Genomic DNA, 19,894 nt, shown 5'->3' on the forward strand with positions numbered 1-19,894 from the left:
TACTCAAAGATGTGCGCCTCCTGGCTTCCTCGTCGCCTAACAGAAAGAGTGTTCTAGCAGCAGTGGACACGGGAAGATCCTGAAGAAGATCCCAGCAGAGGGGTCGAAACGTCGATTATTTTAGAGGAAATATGAAGTGGCCTAATAGCCCAGAAGATTTTAACTTCATGGAAGGACCGTCTGTGCGGAAATGCTTGCACATTACGTAACTGATAGTTACAATTTTTTGTCGGACATCGGCACATGCTATGAAACTTGGATTCATCACTTCGAAACGAAGAAAAAACGGCAATCCATGGAGTGGCGCCACACAACCCCACTTCTGAAGAAAAAACTGAAAGCCATACCGTCAGTTGGTAAAGTAACGGCGTCCGTCTTGTCGGATTCTGAAGGGGTTATTCTGTTTGATCTCCTCCCTCATGGGGCGAAGGTCAAATCTGAAGCGTACTGCGCTACATTCAGTGAACTGAAGAAACGACTTCTGCATGTTTGCCGTCACAAAAATCTACATCTACATCTACATGGATCCTCTGCAGATCACATTTAAGTGCCTGTCAGAGGGTTCATCGAACCACCTACACAATTCTCTATTATTCCAATCTCGTGTAGCGCGCGAAAAGAACGAATACCTATCCGTATGAACTCTGATTTCCCTTATTTTGTCGTGGTGACCGTTTTTCCCTATGTAGGTCGGTCTCAATAAAATATTTTCGCATTTGGAAGAGAAAGTTGGTGACTGGAATTTCGTGAGAAGACTCCGTCGGAACGGAAAACGACTTTGTTTTAATGATGTCCAGCCCAAATCCTGTACCATTTCAGTAACACTTCCCCATATTTCGCTATGATAAAAAACGTGCTGTCCTTTTTTCAGCTTCTTCGATGTACTCCGCCAATTCTATCTGGTAAGGATCCCAGACAGCGCAGCAGTATTCTAAAAGAGGACGGACAAGTGTAGTGTAATCAGTCTCCTTAGTGAATCTGTTACATTTTCTAAGTGTCCTGCCAATGAATCGCTGTCTTTGGTTAGGCTTCCCCCACGACATTTTCTATGAGTTTCTTACAATTCAAGTTCTTCGTAATTGTAATTCCTAGGTTTTTAGTTGAATTTACGGCCTTTAGATTTGACTGATTTATCGTGTAACCGAAGTTTAACGGATTCGTATCAGCACTCATGTGGGTGACCTCACACTTTTCGTTATTTAGGGTCAATTGCCAATATTCACACCAATCAGATATCTTTTCTGAATCGTTTTGTAATTTCTTTTGATATTCTGATGACTTTATTAGTCGATAAACGACAGCGACATATGCAAACAACCTAAGACGGCTGGTCATATTGTCTCCCAAATCGTTTATATAGATATAACACTAACTTGGGAACGCCAGAAATCACTTCTGTTTTACTCGATGACTTTCCGTCAATTACTGAGATCTCTCTGACATGAAATCATGAATCCAGTTACATAACTGAGATGATATTCCATAGGCACGCAATTTCACTACAAGCCGCTTGTGTGGTACAGTGTCAAAAACCTTTCGGAAATCCAGAAATACGGAATCAATCTGAAATACCTTGTCAATAGCACTCAACATTTCGGGCGAGTAAACATCTAGTTCTGTTTCACAAGAACGATCTTTTCTAAGTCCATGTCGACTGTGTGTCAATAGGCCGTTTTCTTCGAAGTAATTCATAATGTTAGAACACAACAGGCTATATGTTCCAAAATCCTGCTCCATATCGACGTTAACGATATGGGCCTGTAATTTAGTGGATTACTCCTACTACCTTTCTTGAATATTGGTGTGACCTGTGCAACTTTCCAGTCCTTAGGTACGGATCTTTCGTCGAGAGAACGATTTTATATGATTGTTAAGTATGGAGCTAATGCATCAGCATACTCCGAAAGGAACCTAATTGGTGTACAGTCTGGACCAGAAGACTTGCTTTTATTAAGTGATTCAAGTTGCTTTACTACTCCGAGGATATTTACTTCTACGTTACTCATGTTGGCAACTGTTCTTGATACGAATTCTGCGATATTAACTTCGTCTTCTTTTGTGAAGGGATTTCGGAAGACTATGTTTAGTAACTCTGCTTTGGCAGCACTGCCTTCGATAGTATCTCCGTTGCTATCGCGCAGAGAAGGCATTGATTGTTTCTTGCCATTAACATAATTCAAAAAACTGGTTCAAATGGCTCTGAGCACTATGGGACTTAACAGCTGAGGTCATCAGTCCCCTAGAACTTAGAACTACTTAAACCTAACTAACCTAAGAACATCACACACATCCATGCCCAAGGCAGGATTCGAACCTGCGACCGTAGCGGTCTCACGCTTCCAGACTGACGCGCCTAGAACCGCACGGCCACACCGGCCGGCAATATAATTCACATACGACCAGAATCTCTTTGGATTTTCTGCCAGGTTTCGAGACAAGGTTTCGTTGTGGAAACTATTGCAAGTATCTCGCATTGAAGTCCGCGCTAAATTTCGAGCTTTTGTAAAAGATCGCCAATCTTGGTGATTTTGCGTCTGTTTAAATTTTGCATGTTTGTTTCGTTGTTTCTGCAACAGTCTCCTCACCTGTTTTGTGTACCAAGGAGGATCAGCTCCGTCGTTTGTTAATTTACTTGGTACAACTCTCTCAGTTGCTGCCGATACTATTTCTTTGAATTCAAGCTACATCTGGTCTACACGGATATTATTAATTTGGAATGAGTGGATATTGCCTGTGAGGAAGGTGTCAAATGAATTTTTATCTGCTTTTTTGAATAGGTATATTTTTCGTTTATATTTGGAAGATTTGGGTGTTACAATATTCTGTCTCGCTACGACAACCCTGTGTTCAGTAATCCGTGTATCCGTTATGATGCTCGTTATTAACTCAGGATTATTTGCTGCTAAGAGATCACGTGTGTTTTCACAGCCGTTTACTATTCGTGTGGGCTCACGAACCAACTGCTCGAAATAGTTTTCAGGGAATGCGTTTAGCACAATTTCGGATGATGTTTTATGCGTACCTCCGGAATTGAACATGTATTTTCGCCAACATATCGAGGCTAAATTAAAGTCACCACCAACTATAATCGTATTAGTCGGGTTGGTGTTTGAAATCAAACTCAAGTTTTCTTTGAACCTTTCAACAACTGAATCATCTGAATTGGGAGGTCGATTAAAGGATCCAATTATGATTGTATACCGGTTGCCAACAATGACCTCCGCCCACACTAGCTCACAGGTAGTATCTACTTCAGTTTGGCGGCAAGTTGAACTACTTCTGACAGCAACAAACACGCCGCCGTTGTTATCCATGATTGTGTAAGGCCTTAGACAATTCTACACACCCGAAATGAGCTCACAGACCATCATGGGACTGTTCTTCCTCGTGCATACTACATCACGGAACTCACACATTCCGATTGCCATCTGTTTGTCCCAATGAAGGATAACCACTACAGGAAGCAGTGCGTGGATGACGGGGAAATTATCGATGCAGCAGGAGGCTGGCTCCGTCATCACCCAGTAGAGTGGTGCCATGAGGCCCTCCCAATGAGGCGGCGTAAGGGTGTCGCACTGAACCGACGTTGTGTTCAGAAATAGAGTTTAGGAGCCAGAGAACTGGGGAATAGTATGGTGTCTTGGTAACCTGAATAAAACATAACTGTTGGCAGAGAAAAAGTGTTGCGTTACTTACTGAACACCCGTCGTATGTCCATTATAATGATGGGGATTTTTGTTTTCCTGTATAAATGTGGGCAGACAGGCCATGGTGGGGGATGTAAAGAGGGTGTCATTCCGGGAGGTGAGAGCGTGTTGGAAGGCAGGCGGGAAGTCGACGGCAAAGGCTGCAAGTCTGCAGAGCAGGCCGGACTGAAGCTCTGGAGTTGGCAGCACCCACCCCCGCTGGCCGCCAGCGTACAGACGAGCCAAGTCTTGGGGCTCCTGTGAGCGGCAGTTCAGGTGCCACAGGTGCAGTCCAGTGTCTCTCATGAAGCCTTGAACAGACCTCTCGCTCACTGACGTACCGGTATCTCATCTCTATCGTTCTGAAAAGTTTCCCATCGGCGCGTGCATACATCTGCCTAGCCAGCTCGAATTCTCCAAATTGCCAATGAAATCAGTGAACAATAGCTACGTTTTCGATTTGGACAACACACTCTGTGCTCGCGTTAGATATTGCACTAGTACGAGATATTTCGGATAACGCTGCAATTCTGATAGACACCATATTATCGTGTATAGACAGCCAGTCGAAATTCTCCTGCTCCGTGCCATCTGAATCCATTACGACAGTGGGTATTAAAATTATCTGTTTAACACTGTCCTGTATTTAGTGCATACTTTCTCGAAACGTCTATCAATATTTAATGCGTGTTGTCAGCCTGGCTTCATACGTGGTGAAACCAGAGTGAAACCACACCCAGAGGTTGGGCAGCCACCCCTCATTACCGGTGTCGGACATCGTAGGCTGGGCAGCGAACTGTGGCGGAACTAGCGTCAAACTTCCATGTTGGGTAGAAAATATATAGATACAGCAATGAGGAAGAGCTCAGTGGGCAGTACAGTTGAAGAGGAATGGACGTCCCTAAAAAGGGCGACAACAAAAGCTGGGAAGGAAAATACAGGTACAAAGAAGGTAACTGCGAAGAAACGGAGGGTAACAGAAAAAATATTTCAATTGATCGATGAAAGGAGGAAATACAAAAATGTTTTGGGAAACTAGGGAATACAGAAATACAAGTCGCTGAGGAACGAAATAAATAGGAAGTGTAGGGAAGCTAAGACGAAAGGGGTGCATGAAAAATGTTAAAGAATCAAAAAAGAAATGATTGTTGGCAGGACTGACGCAGCATACCTGAAAGTCAAAAGAACCTTCGGTGACATTAAAAGCAAGGGTGATAACATTAAGAGTGCAACGGGAATTCCACTGTTAAATGCAGAGGAGAGAGCGGATAGGCGGAGAGAATACAATGAAAGTCTCTGTGAGGGGGAAGATTTGTCTGATGTGATAGAAGAAGAAACAGGAGTCGATTTAGAAGAGGTAGGGGACCCAGTATTAGAGTCGGAATTTAAAGGAGCTTTGGAGGACTTAAGATCAAATAAGGCAGAAGGGCTGGATAACATCTCATCAGAATTATTAAAAACGATGAGGGAAGTGGCAACAAAACGACTATTTACGTTGGTGTGTAGAATGTCATCCACACAATTCCGAAAACGTCAAGAGTTGACAAGAGCGAGAATATCGCACAATCAGCTTAGCAGCTCATGGATCCAACTTGCTGACAAGGATAATATACAGAAGAATGGAAAAGAAAATTGAGGATGTGCTAGATGACGATCAGTTTTGCTTTAGAAAAGGTAAAGGCACGAGAGAGGCAACTATGACATTGCCGTTAATAATGGACGCAGACTAAAGAAAAATCAAGACACGTTCACAGGATTTGTCGACCTGGAGAAAGCGTTCGACAATGTAAAATTGTGCAAGATGTTCAAAATTCTGAGAGAAATAGGGGTAAGCTACAGGGAGACATGGGTCATATACAATACGTGAACCAGCCAAAAGGGAATAATAAGAGTGGACGACCAAAAACGAAGCGCTCTTACCAAAAAGGGTGTAAGACAAGGATGTAGTCTTGCACCCCTAGTGTTCAATCTGAACATCGAGGAACCAATGATGGAAATAAGGTTCAGGAGTGGAATTAAAATTCAAGGTGAAAGGATATCAATGATACTACTCGCTGATGACATTGCTATCCTGAGTGAAAGTCAAGAAGAATTACATGCTCTACGGAATGGAATGAACTGTTTGATGAGTACAGAGTATGGACTGAGAGTAAATCGAAGAAAGACAGAGGTAATGAGAAGTAGTAGAAATGAGGAGAGAAACTTAACATCAGGATTCTTGGTCACGAAGTAGACGAAGTTAAGGAATTCTGCTACCTAGGCAGTAAAATAACGAGTGACGGACGGAGCAAGGAGGACATCAAAAGCAGACCAGTAATGGCAAAATGGGAATTCCTGGCCAATAGAAGTCTACCAATATCAAATATCGACCTTAATTTGAGGAAAAAATTTCTGAGAATGTACGTCTGCAGTATAGCACTGTATGGTAGTGAAACATGGACTGTGGGAAAACAGGAACATAAGAGAATTGAAGCATTTGAGAAGTGGTGCTACAGAGGAATGTTGAAAATTAGGTGGACAGATAAGGTGAGGAATGAGGAACTTCTGTGCTGAATCGGAATGGAATATGTGGTAAAAAAGTGGTAAGGAGAAGGGACAGGATGATAGGACATGTGTTAAGACATGAGGGAATGACGTCCATTGTACTAGAGGAACTGTAGAAGGCAAAAACTCTATAGGAAGACAGCAAATAACTGAGGACATAGGTTGCAAGTGCTCCTCTGAGATCAAGAAGTTAGCACAGCAGAGGAATTCGTGGCGGGCTGTATCAAACCAGCCAGAAGACTATTAATATTTTCTGATGGGTAATCAACATATAGTTTGTACAGTAAGGCTCGTGGTAATGTTCCCTAAAGATCATACTGTTTATGCAGTGAATTTCTTTACGTCAACCAGCAAAGAATCTGAAATATGTGGGACGTGCATGAACAGACTAATCTTTATATATGTGTCAACTCAAAGGCTATGACCCAGGATATCAGGTAGCGTATTTACTTATCTTAAAATATATTTGAGTAGTCATCAAACCAAAATATATTAAAAAGAGTACCGTGATGGGGTTTCATTCAGGCTGCAATAACGCAGCTAGGACTGAGACGAATTCGACAGATGCAGAGGTAATCACAGCGAACTACACTACAAAATAAATACGACGCACCAAGAATTATGTGAATGGGACGGAAATCGGTAGATGTGATGTAGATGGACCGACAAACATGTAATTGTAGTTTAAGAAAAATCGGATGATTTATTGAAAAAAAAATAACTTCACAAGTTGAGCAAGTCTGTAAAACGTTGATCAACCTCTGGCCTTATGCAAGCAGCTGTTTGGCTTATCTTACCACTGTCTGGGGCGCCTCCAGACACCTCTCCACTGGCCATCGGGGCTCAGTTCGAAGCAGAATTCATCAGTGAAGACGATTCTACTCCAATGACTGAGCTCTCAGACCAAAGACGTGTCTACAGAAGTCCCGCGCAATGGCGGGACACCAACCAGAATGTCGCCCGCCGCGTGGCGCGGCACCCAGGAGTGGTCTGGGGCGACGTTTCTTTTCTCTTCGTAGCAGGAACTCTTTGGTAGGCATCTGCACCGCCTTTACTGCACAGTAGTACGTCGACGATTTTCTACGCCCACTTTTGTCGCCTTTCATGGAAGACCATCCTGGGCTTATATTTCAGCACGATAATGCTCTCCCGCAGACGGCGAGGATTTCTGCTGCTCGTATTCCTGCTTGCCAAACTCCACCTTGGGCAGCAATGTCGCCGGATCTCTCCCCAATAAAGAACGTAAGGAGCATTGTGGAAAGAGCCCCCCCACAATCTCGCGGCTTTGGCGATCTAATTTGCCAGCTGAGCAGAATTTCGCACGATGTCCCTCAGCAGCCCATCCAACAACTCTGTCAGTCAGTGCTAAGCCGAATATCTGCCAGCATGAGGACCAGAGGTGTACAGCACGTTACTGACTTGCTCAGTTTGTGAAGCTCTTTCTCTTGAAAAAACTATCAGTTTTTTTTCTTCACTTGTCGTCACTTGTTTGTTTATATCTGTACACCACATCTACCGATTCAGATAATTTCTTCGTGGTGCGTCGTTTCTTCTTTGTGTTAGAGTGCACTTTGAGAAATTTATGTTCGTATTGAATGTTGATTACGCAGTGGAAAATATTGATATTAACCTCCCATGGCGCAGTTATCTATAATGAAGTGCTACCCGAAAGAACCGGCACAAACATCTAACCATATGTTGAAAATCGATATGATTTCAAACTGGCACAAAGAATGGCAACTTGCATTAAACGTTCAGAAGTATAAAATCGTGCACTTCACACATAGCAATCACTCATCTCGTAGAAATAACTGGGTGTTACAACTTGTAAACATATCGGAATGATCACATGTGCTCAGTCATATGCCAAGGCGGTGGTGGACAACGGTTAACTGGTACGGTACAGGGAACGTACAACCCATACATATATTACAGATGTAAAACTAACTCTGTATATTACATTGTCATGACTAAATCGCTGAACCAATTTGGATAAAATCTGGTATGGAGATAGCTTGGAACCCGAAGGAAAACGTGGTAAACTCAGGGAAGAAGAAAAAAAATCGTGTTAAATTGTGTAGCTGTTGAGCACCTAATGTTTCTTTGCTTCTCTAACACTATCTTTTTTTTCAGCTTCTAAAATGTTTTCAATATTATCTATTTGTAGAACATCCTTTCCATCTTTTTTTAAGCTGCGTAGTTGTATTATCTTTAGGAGTATTATTCACATTTTTAAACATGGTATACGTTAGTATCACGCAGACGACACTCCTGCAGATGTCGACGACTACAAGTGTTTATAGATTAAACCGTTACAGTGCGAAACCGAGGTCTGCTCATGCGTGCGGTTTCTGCAGTTTTAAAAATAACTGCTACACCACCTGGTGAAGCCATACGATTTTTACGGCGTAATATTGTGGTGATGCAATGATAAAATGCTAATGTAAGCCCGAGAACCATGTTTAAAACTATTACACCGGTTCAAATGGCTCTGAGCACTATGGGACTTAACATCTGAGGTCTTCAGTCCCTTAGACGTAGAACTACTTAAACCTAACTAACCTAACGACATCACACACATCCACGCCCGAGGCAGGATTCGAACCCTCGACCGTAGCGGTCGCGCGGTTCCAGACTGAAACGCCTAGAACCGCTCGGCCACCCCGCCCGGCTATTACGCTGCGAAAGCTATGAGAAACATACCACTAGCAGTGGAAAAATGGCTCCTATCGGAGCACAAAAAAATCATTTCCATAAAAGGCTCTCATTCAAAAGTGGGTTAGCAGCTACTGTCTTTGCACCTGTAAAATTTTACCCAAAAATATAGGCATGCGAACATATTCGCTCTTTTTTTTTTATTGACATGCAGACTTCAACAAGTTCCACTACCTGTAACTCGCTCACATCCAGTAGTCCTCCCCTGTAAACGGCTAATATCCACTTCCAGATGTCCTCCGTCACCCACCCATTCAGCCCATCTCATCGCTGTTATAACTTTGTGTATCTCTGTCATTCTCTCCTCCCTCACAGCCACACTCCCCTTCATTCTGTCCTACTACTACACCCTTCTGTCACTGTCTCCCTCTTGATCTTTCTTATTGCTAATATACTATTTCTTCCTCCCCACTGCTTGTGTCTCTTCTTCTTTGTCATTGTCATACACTTCATTCTGTCTGTCTCTTAATATCGCTGGCTCTCATCCACTTCCCCCCCCCCCCCGCCCCACCACCCTGGGACTGTCTCCTTCACTCATTTCAAAGAACTGTTCTGTCACTCTCATTTCTGCTCTACTGGCTCTGAGCTTCTCTGTTCCCCCCACACTGCCACTGTCTCGTTTGAATTTTCTATAGCACAACCACTTTCTACCATCCTTCAGTATTTATTACTTTTCTGTCTCTTCGCCACTGTCACTTTCTGCTTCTCTCTCAGAATAAAAGAGCGTGAGTATGTATGCATGTCAACATCTTTAGAGGGGCTGAGGAACGTAGAGTGGCCAGATAGCACTCAGTTTTCAGTCAAGAGACTTTTAATTAAACAGGGACATATTCGCATTTTTTCTATCGGATACGAACATTTCTCAGTTGTTTTCTTTCCTTTCCCTGCTGCAACAGGGCATGTAACTTATATGAAAATAAAGTTATTGGCCAATAAAATATAGATACTTCACTTACACTACGTGATCAAAAGTATCGGGACACCCGGAAACCATACGTTTTTCATATTAGGTGCATTGTGCTGCCATCTACCACCAGGTACTCCATATCAGCGACCTCAGTAGTCATTAGACATCGTGAGAGAGCAGAATGGGGCCCTCTGCGGGACTCACGGACTTTGAACGTGGTCAGGTGATTGGGGGTCACTTGTGTCATGAATCTGTACGCGAGATTTCCACACTCTTAACGTCCCTAGGTCTACTGTTTCCGATGTGCTAGTGAAGTGGAAACGGGAAGGGATACGTACAGCACAAAATCGTACAGGCCGACCTCGTCTGTTGACCGACAAAGACCGCTGACAGTTGAAGAGGCTCGTAACGTATAACAGGCAGACATCTATCCAGACCCTTACACAGGGATTCCAAACTGCATCAGGATCCACTGCAAGTACTACGAGAGTTAGGCGGGAGGATTTCATGGTCGAGAGGCTGCTCATAAACCACTCATGAGGCCGGTAAATGCCAAACGATCCTTGGATTGGTGTAAGGAGCGTAAACACTGGACGACTAAACAGCGGAAAAACGTTGTGTTTAGTGACGAATGACAGTACACAATGTGGCGACCCGATGGCAGAGCGTGGGAATGGCGAATGCCCGGTGAATGTCACCTGCCAGCGTGTGTAGTGCCGATAGGAAAATTCGGAGGCGGTGGTGTTGTGGTGCGGTCGTGTTTTTCATGAAGGGGGCTGGCACCCCTTGTTGTTTTGGGTGGCACTGTCACAGCACAGGACTACATTGATGTTTTAAGCACCTTCTTGGTTCCCACTGTTGAAATGTAATTCGGGAATGGCGATTGCATCTTTCAACACGATCGAGCACCTGTTCATAATGCACTGCCTGTGGCGGAGTGGTTACACGAGAATGGCATCTCTGTAATAGACTGGCCTGCACAGAGTCCTGACGTGAATCCTATAGAACACCTTTGGGGTGTTTTGGGACGCCGACTTCGTGGCAGTCCTCACCGACATCAATACCTCTCCTCAGTGCAGCACTCCGTGAAGAATGGGCTGCCATTCCCAAAGGCCCCTGATTAAAATTATGCCTGCGAGACTGCAAGCTGCATCAAGGCTAAGGGTGGGCCGATACCATATTGAATTCCAGCATTACCGATGGAGGGCGCGACGAACCTGTAAGTCATTTTCAACCAGGTGTCCGGATACTTTTGTCCACATAGAGTATGTGAAACTGAAATAACGCAAAACTGAGTTTCGCCTTCAGACCTGATTTTTAGGAGCAAATGGATTTTAGTTTTACAACATGAAGTTCCCAGATGATAACGGAGACACCTCACAGCATATTTCTTCTTGTTACGTCACTTTATGTACCATGATTTCGTCTCAAACCTGATTATAGGTGCGTATTTTGCGTGTACAAGTAGGATATCTTTTAACCTCTCTGTATCTCGGAATGTAAAAAGTTATGAAAACAATTTTCAAGGTTGTTCGAGGCCGGGATCTTTGGGATATTTGCTGTGCATCGCTGTCTTCGAATCCTCGGCTGGGTTCTGGTCAGCCAGTGCAGGCGAAAATATAGTAAAAAGCCTTTTTTGTATGGTTTTCCAAGGAACCGCATATAAACTAACGGTGCCTCTGTCAGTTTCATCAAACACATTATAAACACTCCGTCTTCAGGCCACAACTGCCCCATCGCTACCATCCGACCGCCGTGTCATCCTCAGCTGAGGTTGCGAATAGGAAGGGCGTGTGGTCAGCACACCGCTCTCCCGGTCGTTCTCGATGGTTTTATTTGACCGGAGCCGCTTCTATTCGGTCGAGTAGCTCCTCGATTGGCATCACGAGGCTGAGTGCACCCCGAAAAATGGCAACAGCGCATGGCGGCTGGATGGTCACCCATCCAAGTGCCGGCTACGCCCGACAGTGCTTAACTTCGGTTGAAACGTCCCCTTTGGACAATTATACGTGACTGTGCTTAAACTGATACACAATATTTTTAGCGCAACGCAATCTGACTTTCAAAAATCCCTGCAAAAGAATGGCCCTGACTAACATTAACCTATACATTTCACAAATCACTTACCTCACAAAAATCTTCGTTACTCGAACTACTGCAATACAGCGAGCGCCACTACTACCAGCTAAATAAAAGATTCAAACTACTGAAGGCACTAACTACTGATAGGCATAGTTAGCAAATGAAAGATTTTAATAGAGAACAAACAATGTATTTACCTTAATAGTCATAATATATATAGCAGTTCATGACATCCAGTCTTACAAATTTCAAAACTCCGCCATCTCTCTCCCCACATCCACCACTGCTGGCGGCTCACCCCTAAATGTGCAACGCTACGCGATGTTCGCATCCAGCTGCCCAACAGTACAATGGCATACAACAATGCAAACTAGCCACAGACTGCACACAGCACAGCCAGTGATTTTGATACAGAGCGCTACGTAACGTTGGCAATAAGAAAACATAAACAGCCTACTTACACGGTGATGTGACGGGAACCGGTGTATCCACTGCGGCAAGGCCGTTGCCCAAACACATTATAGACCACGTCAAATGCAAAAAGAGCCAACCGATTTGCTCCATTTGCCTAAGCAGGATGAAGTGTGTACTATTCGTACTTTGATCCTGTACTGTAGGATAGTGGCACTGAGAGGAACCTTCTGCTGGGTATGCAAATGGCCTCTAGCCCAAGGTCCATCCACAACACTAGGCCCTACCTTTTTATCATTAACATAATCTCAGGTACGAGAACATTAAAGGTCCTGTTTTTATACGCAGAGTTCTGGAGTATATTAGGTTCGCGTGCTGCAAGATGCGCACTGATTATCGTTTATTTCATGCTACGCTTCGTAAACATAAGTGTGATTTAGAGTATTTTCTAAGATAGCTATGTCTGCGAAAGTTTCTCGAACTCATCAAGCCTCGAAGCAGTCTCAGAGCCGCCGGACCTTACATGCAGAACATCACGCGGCAGTAACAGCTGCAGAGGCAGACCAGTCACTGACACGCTGCATTTTAGACCCTGAGTGTCGCAGGTGTCTTACAGCTTCCGAGACGCTTGAACGCTCTGAGCGACGGCGTTATTTAAATGCGATATAAGAAACAGAGAGACTGCGTACCTTTACATGTAAAATGTGAGAAGCATTTAGTGAGCTGCATTTAATTATGAATCATTTAACTGACTACGTTAATCATCGATTGGTCATCTTAGCGAAGGATACATCAAAAATGTAAACATCGTAACGCGTTGAAATCGTAGGAAGAAATAGTTGGTCTGATTTGCTCTGGACACGAGCTCTCACTTACATTCCTAGGAAAGCCAGAGGAACCCCTAAAAACTGCACTTTTGACGGAATGTAATTAATCAATGTGTTGTTAAAATATAATTGGGAAATGCAATGCATGGTTTGAGACGACTTCATTTGATACGGGTACGGAGGAAAAAATGCTAGGATTCACCTACTCTTACGATTCAAGGTGAAATTTACCATAATTGCCTCTTTGCGTCCTCCACTTAACCATCAACATCAGTCGCTACAGACAGACATAGTGGGGAATGGAACCAATGAAGCAGCCTGTAGGGATAAATGCGAGGCGTGGAAAAAAGAGAATGTTGCGTGAATACAATCACCTAATTACCAATTTTAAAACTGCATTGGGGAAAATGCTAGGAGGAGATTACAAAGAAGTGATTCACCCTGTCCATGCACCGAGGGCCGAACTGTAAGGTCGGTATACTGCTCCGTTACTCATCACAACATAACCACGGGTATGGGAGTACAGCTGTGTCTAACGACTAATTAGTCTATACGGGAGCTTCCTTACAAAACGGTCGTGCAACCCAGCCCTGCTTACTGGTCAAATAAATGGGATGCATACCAAAAAGGATTAAGTGGGGATACAGAAGGTAGGCGAAGAGAGCAAAGGAAGTTATAAGATGAACATCAACAAAAGGAAAACGACGATAATGGAATGTAGTCGAATTAGATGGTGCCGAGGGAATTAGATTAGGAAATGAGGCACTTGAATACTAAACTAGAAATTAGTTTTGCTGTTTGGGAAGCAAAATAACTGATGATGGTCGAAGTAGGGAGGATATGAAATGCAGCCTGGCTATGGCAAGAAAAGCGTTTCTGAAGAAGAGAAATTTGTTAACATCGAGTATAGAATTAAAAGTCAGGAAGTCCTTTCTGAAAGTATTTGAATGGAGTGTAGCCATCTATGCAAGTGAAAAATGGCTGGTAAATAGTTTAGACAAGAAAGGAATAGAAGCTTTTGAAATGTGGTGTTACAGAAGAATGCTGAAGATTAGATGGGTAAATCATGTATCTAATGAGGAGGTACTGAATAGAAAGGGGAGAACAGAGATTTGTGATACAGTTTGACCTAAAAAAGGGATCGGTTGGTAGGACACATTCTGAGATATCAAGCGATCACCAATTTAGTACTGTAGGAAAGCATGTGGTGTAAAAACCGTAGAGGGAGATCAAGAGATGAATACAGTAAGCAGATTCAGAGGGATGTAGGTTGCAGTAGTTACTCGGAGATGAAGAGGTTTCCACAGGATAGAGTAGCATGGAGAGCTCCGTCAAAACAGTCTCAGGACTGAAGACCACAATAACAACAACAACGAAGAGAGCAATTCGAATGGCCACAGGCTTCTCTGAGTCGCATAAGAGCATCAGGGGAACGCTGTAAAGGCCAAACTAGTCTCAGCTATTACTCGAAATCCTATCTATATAGGGTGACGATCCAGTAAAAAGTTTGGAATCAGAGATTAAACTAGAGCCACCTACGTATTTCATTCTTCCCGTGTACAATACGCAAAGCATTGAGGAACCCCTCGTGTGTAGTTCAAGGGAAAGCAGCCTGTAACAAGCATTCCATCTACATCTACGTACGTAATGCCCAGGCCAATACACGGTGAATGCAGGAGGGTTCAGTCCGCCACTATTAGTCAGTTCCATTCCACTCGTGAATTTCCTCAACAGGTTTTCGCGAACAGAACATCGTCTTCCCTCCACGAATTCCCGTTTGACGTCACCAAGTATCTTAGTAGCACTCGCGTGTCTATCGAACCTACCGGTAACAACTCCAGGAGCACTCCTGTGATTTGCCTCGACATCTTCCTACAGTTCGACTTGGCGGACGTACCACACACGCGACCAGTACTCAAGAATGGACCGCACAATTCTTCTATACGCGGCCTCCTTTGCAGGTGAGCTACACTTTCCTGTAACCGAAGTCGACCATTCGCCTTACCTGTTACCGTCCTTACGAGCTCCCTCCATTGCTCATCGCTTTGCAGCGCTACTTCTAGGAATTTCACTGATCAGTTCTTCCGTTACTGCTTCAACATGGATACAGGTTCTCTCTCCCAAAATGTTAGCTAACCACACACATAACAATGTAGATTACAAACAGACGTTACGAAAATTAACATGGAAAATACCGCCAACAGTTCCCTATCCACAACAATGCCAACCACAACATCTCATTTCTTTTACACTTAAGAGACGAAGAAACTGGTACACCTGCCTAATATCGTGTAGGGCCCACGCGAGCACACAGAAGTGCCGCAACATGACGTCGTATGGACTCGACTAATGTCTGAAGGTGTGCTGAAGGGAACTGACACCATGAATCCTGCAGGGCTGTCCATAAATCCGAAAGAGTACTACGGCGTAAAGATCTCTTCTGAACAGCAATCGTATCATCTAGACGTATCAGGGGTCCCATATCACTCCAATTGCACGCGCCCCACATTACAGGGCCTCCACCAGCTTGAACAGTCCCCTACTGACAAGCAAAGGTCCGTGGATTCATGAGCTTGTCTGCACACCCGTACACGTCCATCCGATCGATACAATTTGAAACGAGGCGCGTCCGATCAGCCAACATGTTCCCAGTCATCAACAGTCCAGTGCAGGTGTTGACAGGACCAGGCGAGGCGTCAAGGTTTGTATCGTGCGGTGACGAGGGTACACGAATGGGCGCTCTGCTCCGAATGCCCATACCGATGACGTTTCGTTGAATGATTCGCACACTGACACTTGTTGATGGCCCAGAACTCAAATCTGCAGCAATTTGCAGAAGGTTGGGGCTTTTGTCGCGTTGAGCTATTCTCTTCATTCGTCGTTGGTCCCATTCTTCCAGGATCTTTTATCGTTCGCAGCGGTGTCGGAGATTTGACTTTTACCAGATTCCAGATATTCACGGGACACTAGTGAAATGGTCGTACGGAAAAATCCCCACTTCATCGCTATCTCGGAGATGCTGTGTCCCATCGCTCGCGCGCCGACTGTAACGCCACATTCAAACTCGTCTTGATTAACTGTCATTGTAGCGGCAGTAACCGACCTAACAACTGCGCCAGACACTTTTTGTTTATATAGCCGACCACAGCGCCGTATTCTGCCTGTTTACATATCTCTGCATTTGAATACGCATACCTATACCAGTTTCTTTGGCGCTTAAGTGTATAATGCTTCACTAAGCTGAAGCGTTATGTGTCGGAGATAAAAGGTATGATACTGAACGTATCGTTAGAACCGACACTGAAGTGTTTTAACGAATGATGACATTTGAGACTGTTCTTGAAAATGCTGCAGTATTGAACAAGAATTTTGTTTAAAAAAGACGGGTAATTCATGTCACACCTCAAAATCTGCAGAAAATGTGCAAAATCAGAAAACTGGATGAAGGAGTGCTAATCCCGTAAGTTTCGCAGGAAAACTTCTATGAAGTACTGGCAGAGGTAAAGCTATGAGGAGGGGTCGTGAGTCGTACTTGGGTGGCTCTGTCCGGAGAGCAAAAAGTAAAGTTCCAGAGTTCGAGTCCCGGTCCGGCTCGCAGTATCATTCCTTCAGAAAATTCCACATAGCTGGTTTGCTGTACACCAAAGTCGTCGCTAAATTATGGATGTAGAAGCCCACATTTGGTTACTAGATTCGTAACAGCAGAAAGTACAGAAAATAACTAAATTGTACTTTCTGTGTGTATTTAGAATACAGGCAGATTATATGATTGCGTTGTTAGCTGATTGATGACTATACAAGCTGTAGTACACAGAGCCTCCAGTTGTGCCATCAACAGTGGCTGTGATCTGACTGAACACTGAGTCGAACTAAAGCTTAGATGACAGGTATAGTTACATTCTACCCTTCTTCAACTCTGTACCAGAGCTCAATGCCTGGTGAGTTTTGACGTGCCCGTTTCTTAGCAACACGTGACAAGGTGCTCTCAATGGGTGAGAGGTCTGCAGGACGTGCTGGACGTAACAGCCCAAAACTCTCTGTATTGATGTACGTTGGGACAGCATGGGAAACATAGAATGAGATTTTCACTCTGCAGTGGAGCGTGCTCTGATATGAAACTTCCTGGCAGATTGAAACTGTGTGCCTGACTGAGACTCGAACTCTGGACCCGAAACTTCCTTGCAGATAAAATCGGTGTGACCGACTGGGACTCGAACTCGGTACCTTTGGCTTTCGTGGGCAAGTGCTCTACCAATCGAGGATTTGCCCGCGAATTCAAAGGTCCCGAGTTCGAGTCTCCGTCCGGCACACGATTTTCATCTGCCAGGAACTTAATATTTTGCTGGAGACAGAATGATGGAGATCTCGAAGATAGAGAACTCTGACTGGTCTTAACATGTCAGAAATTTAACGATTGTTGTGAAACTTGCCAGCCATTTACTCTGTAGCAAATGGCTCCGCGTACGATGACGCCAGGTGCCAGGCATAAATGAGTGCGACCAGTTCAACCTGGCAACCTTCGGTCTCGGTGGAGTCAAATTTTTGTGTTGAAATTTCAATGGCTGCCAGTGACTGTCTAGACCAGGGATTCCCAGAGTGGTCGATATAGACCCCTTGGGGTCGATGTCGGGTTCCTAGGGGTCGACATAAACGAAAACTGATTTTGGGGGTCGACGAGGTCGAAAAATCGACCCCTATTAAATTAACACAAGTTCTTATTTAAAACTTTCAAGGTAGGCAGGTACTGTATTGCTTATGTTGTGTTACGTGTACTAAGAATAATTAATATATTTGTAGGAAATAGCATTGTTGTAGTAATGTAAAGTCTCAAGTTCGTACAAGATGAAGAACTCGGCAAGTCTGTGTGGACAAGTTTGTGCAAGATAATGAGTTGGAGCGTACGTCTTTTTATTTTTTTTTAATTTTGATGAGAAAATGAAGTCAACTTTACTCACTTAACCAAGTGCAAAGTTTTCCAATTGGTACCTTAGTACCTAGGTATTTTGTATCAATAGGAAACAACTAAAGATAGCTCCCCTTATTCATAATAGTCTGCTAACTTGAAGCATTGCTAATTCTCACTCTCTCTTCTTCTATTGACCTAAGTCAGAATGAAAAATAACACTCTGTAGCAGCTGTTTTAAGTTAGCGCACCATTATGAATAAGGGGGTTGATCTTAAAAGCAGGTAATTTGGCCATGGGGGTCTGAGGTAACAGTTCATTTTGGAAAAGGGGTCACTTGTCCAAAATAGTTTGGGGATCCCTGGTCTACACAGTACTAGTCAACAAGAACCTGTCTGATCTGTCAGTGTGCCAGCCTAATGGGTACTGGAAATCGCTTCGCAGGAAATTACTATCTGTTCGAAACGTGCGAGAACCTGGAGGCGCCGTCCGTCGCGGTGCCGGCCGCCACACGGCTGGTGCCGCGCAGAGGCCACGAGCCGCCGCCCGCGGAGGACGAGGAGTGCGGCAGCGCCCTCGCGGAGGTCCGCCACCTCACGGAGGACAGCTCCAGGGAGCTCACCAGGGGCCTCATCCGCGGCGTCGCTGCCGACTGCATTCGCTCTTGCTCCGTACAAGGGTACGTACGCCACTGAAAGAACCAACCCCTCTTCTCCAGTTCTCATATTTGTTCTCTAAGCTACTACCTCTATTTTCCGAGACTAACATTAGATATTCAGCAGACGGGACGAAACACTGGTCATCTAGGAGACATCAAGGTAACACCTTGTGACACCGCCTGAGGACTTGATAATGACCTCTGGAGTTCATAAGACTCTTCAGGTTTTTCATATGGAGCTGAACTCCCCTTAAATTTACCAGTTGAGCAGGTGGGACAGGGGAATGGCAAAGGGAGATGAGAAGAAAAACAGTAGTAAAGGCATTGATGAAACAGAAGGCTGTGTAGATCTGAAGTGGGAGCAGGAAGGAGGTGCGAGTGTGGAGCAAAGGCTGGGCCAGGGGGCTTATGGGAAGGTAAGATAACTGCAGGAGAGTTCCCACCTCCTCAGTTAGGGAAAAGCTGGTGCTGTTAGTAAGGATCCAGATGGCCCAGGCTGTGAAGCAGTCACCGAACTGAGGTCCAATGTATTGGGCAGCGTAATCAGCAACTGGGTGTCCAGCTGCCTCTTGGTCACAGTTTGTCATGCGGACTGACATCTTGTTTTTTGTCCTGTCCCCATCATTTTCCTGCGTGTTCCCACAAGCGACACTGCACCCTCCCCCACCGCTTCCTTGCTATCCTTCCTCCTTCCCCACCCTCCTCCTTACCACCAGCACTCACAGATTGCTTCTCCCATCAGACACAGTGGTAGTCATATGTGTGTAGATGAGTTTACAGTTCTACCCTGCAACAATACTTCTGTACTGAGTGGTCCACCGAATGGGACTTAAAAGACCACAAAGTCCACATGATTTTGGATCTGCTGGCAAGTAATAACATGAGACAAACTGATTTAAGCCTGTCATCGTGACCAAGAGGCCACTCACGATGATATAGTCACAACATTGACCCAGTCGACAACTTGGCACCCTACATCGTCCCACTTACCATTTAGAGTTGGGGTGATGATGTATTCCACTGCGTTAGCTTTGCTCATTATGCCTCATCTTTTAAGTCTGTGTAGATTGTCACAAAACAAAATATACTTCATCAATGTCAAACAGACTCACTTCCTATGAAACTGTATTTGATGGCAGTTTGTTAACTGGGAATGAGCAA

General features: G+C 44.4%; 1 protein-coding gene across 1 annotated transcript in view; it reads left to right on the forward strand.

The window, feature by feature from the left end:
• The window catches only part of LOC126426638 (uncharacterized), a 115,185-nt gene that overhangs the window by 12,282 nt on the left and 83,009 nt on the right, over positions 1-19,894 (forward strand). The window contains exon 2 of the mRNA XM_050088525.1: positions 18,520-18,754. Coding sequence (XP_049944482.1) covers positions 18,520-18,754 — 235 coding nt within the window. The remainder of the gene's footprint in view (positions 1-18,519; positions 18,755-19,894) is intronic.

Source organism: Schistocerca serialis, chromosome 11 (genome assembly GCF_023864345.2).
Source record: "Schistocerca serialis cubense isolate TAMUIC-IGC-003099 chromosome 11, iqSchSeri2.2, whole genome shotgun sequence".
In the NCBI taxonomy this organism is placed as follows: domain Eukaryota; kingdom Metazoa; phylum Arthropoda; class Insecta; order Orthoptera; family Acrididae; genus Schistocerca; species Schistocerca serialis.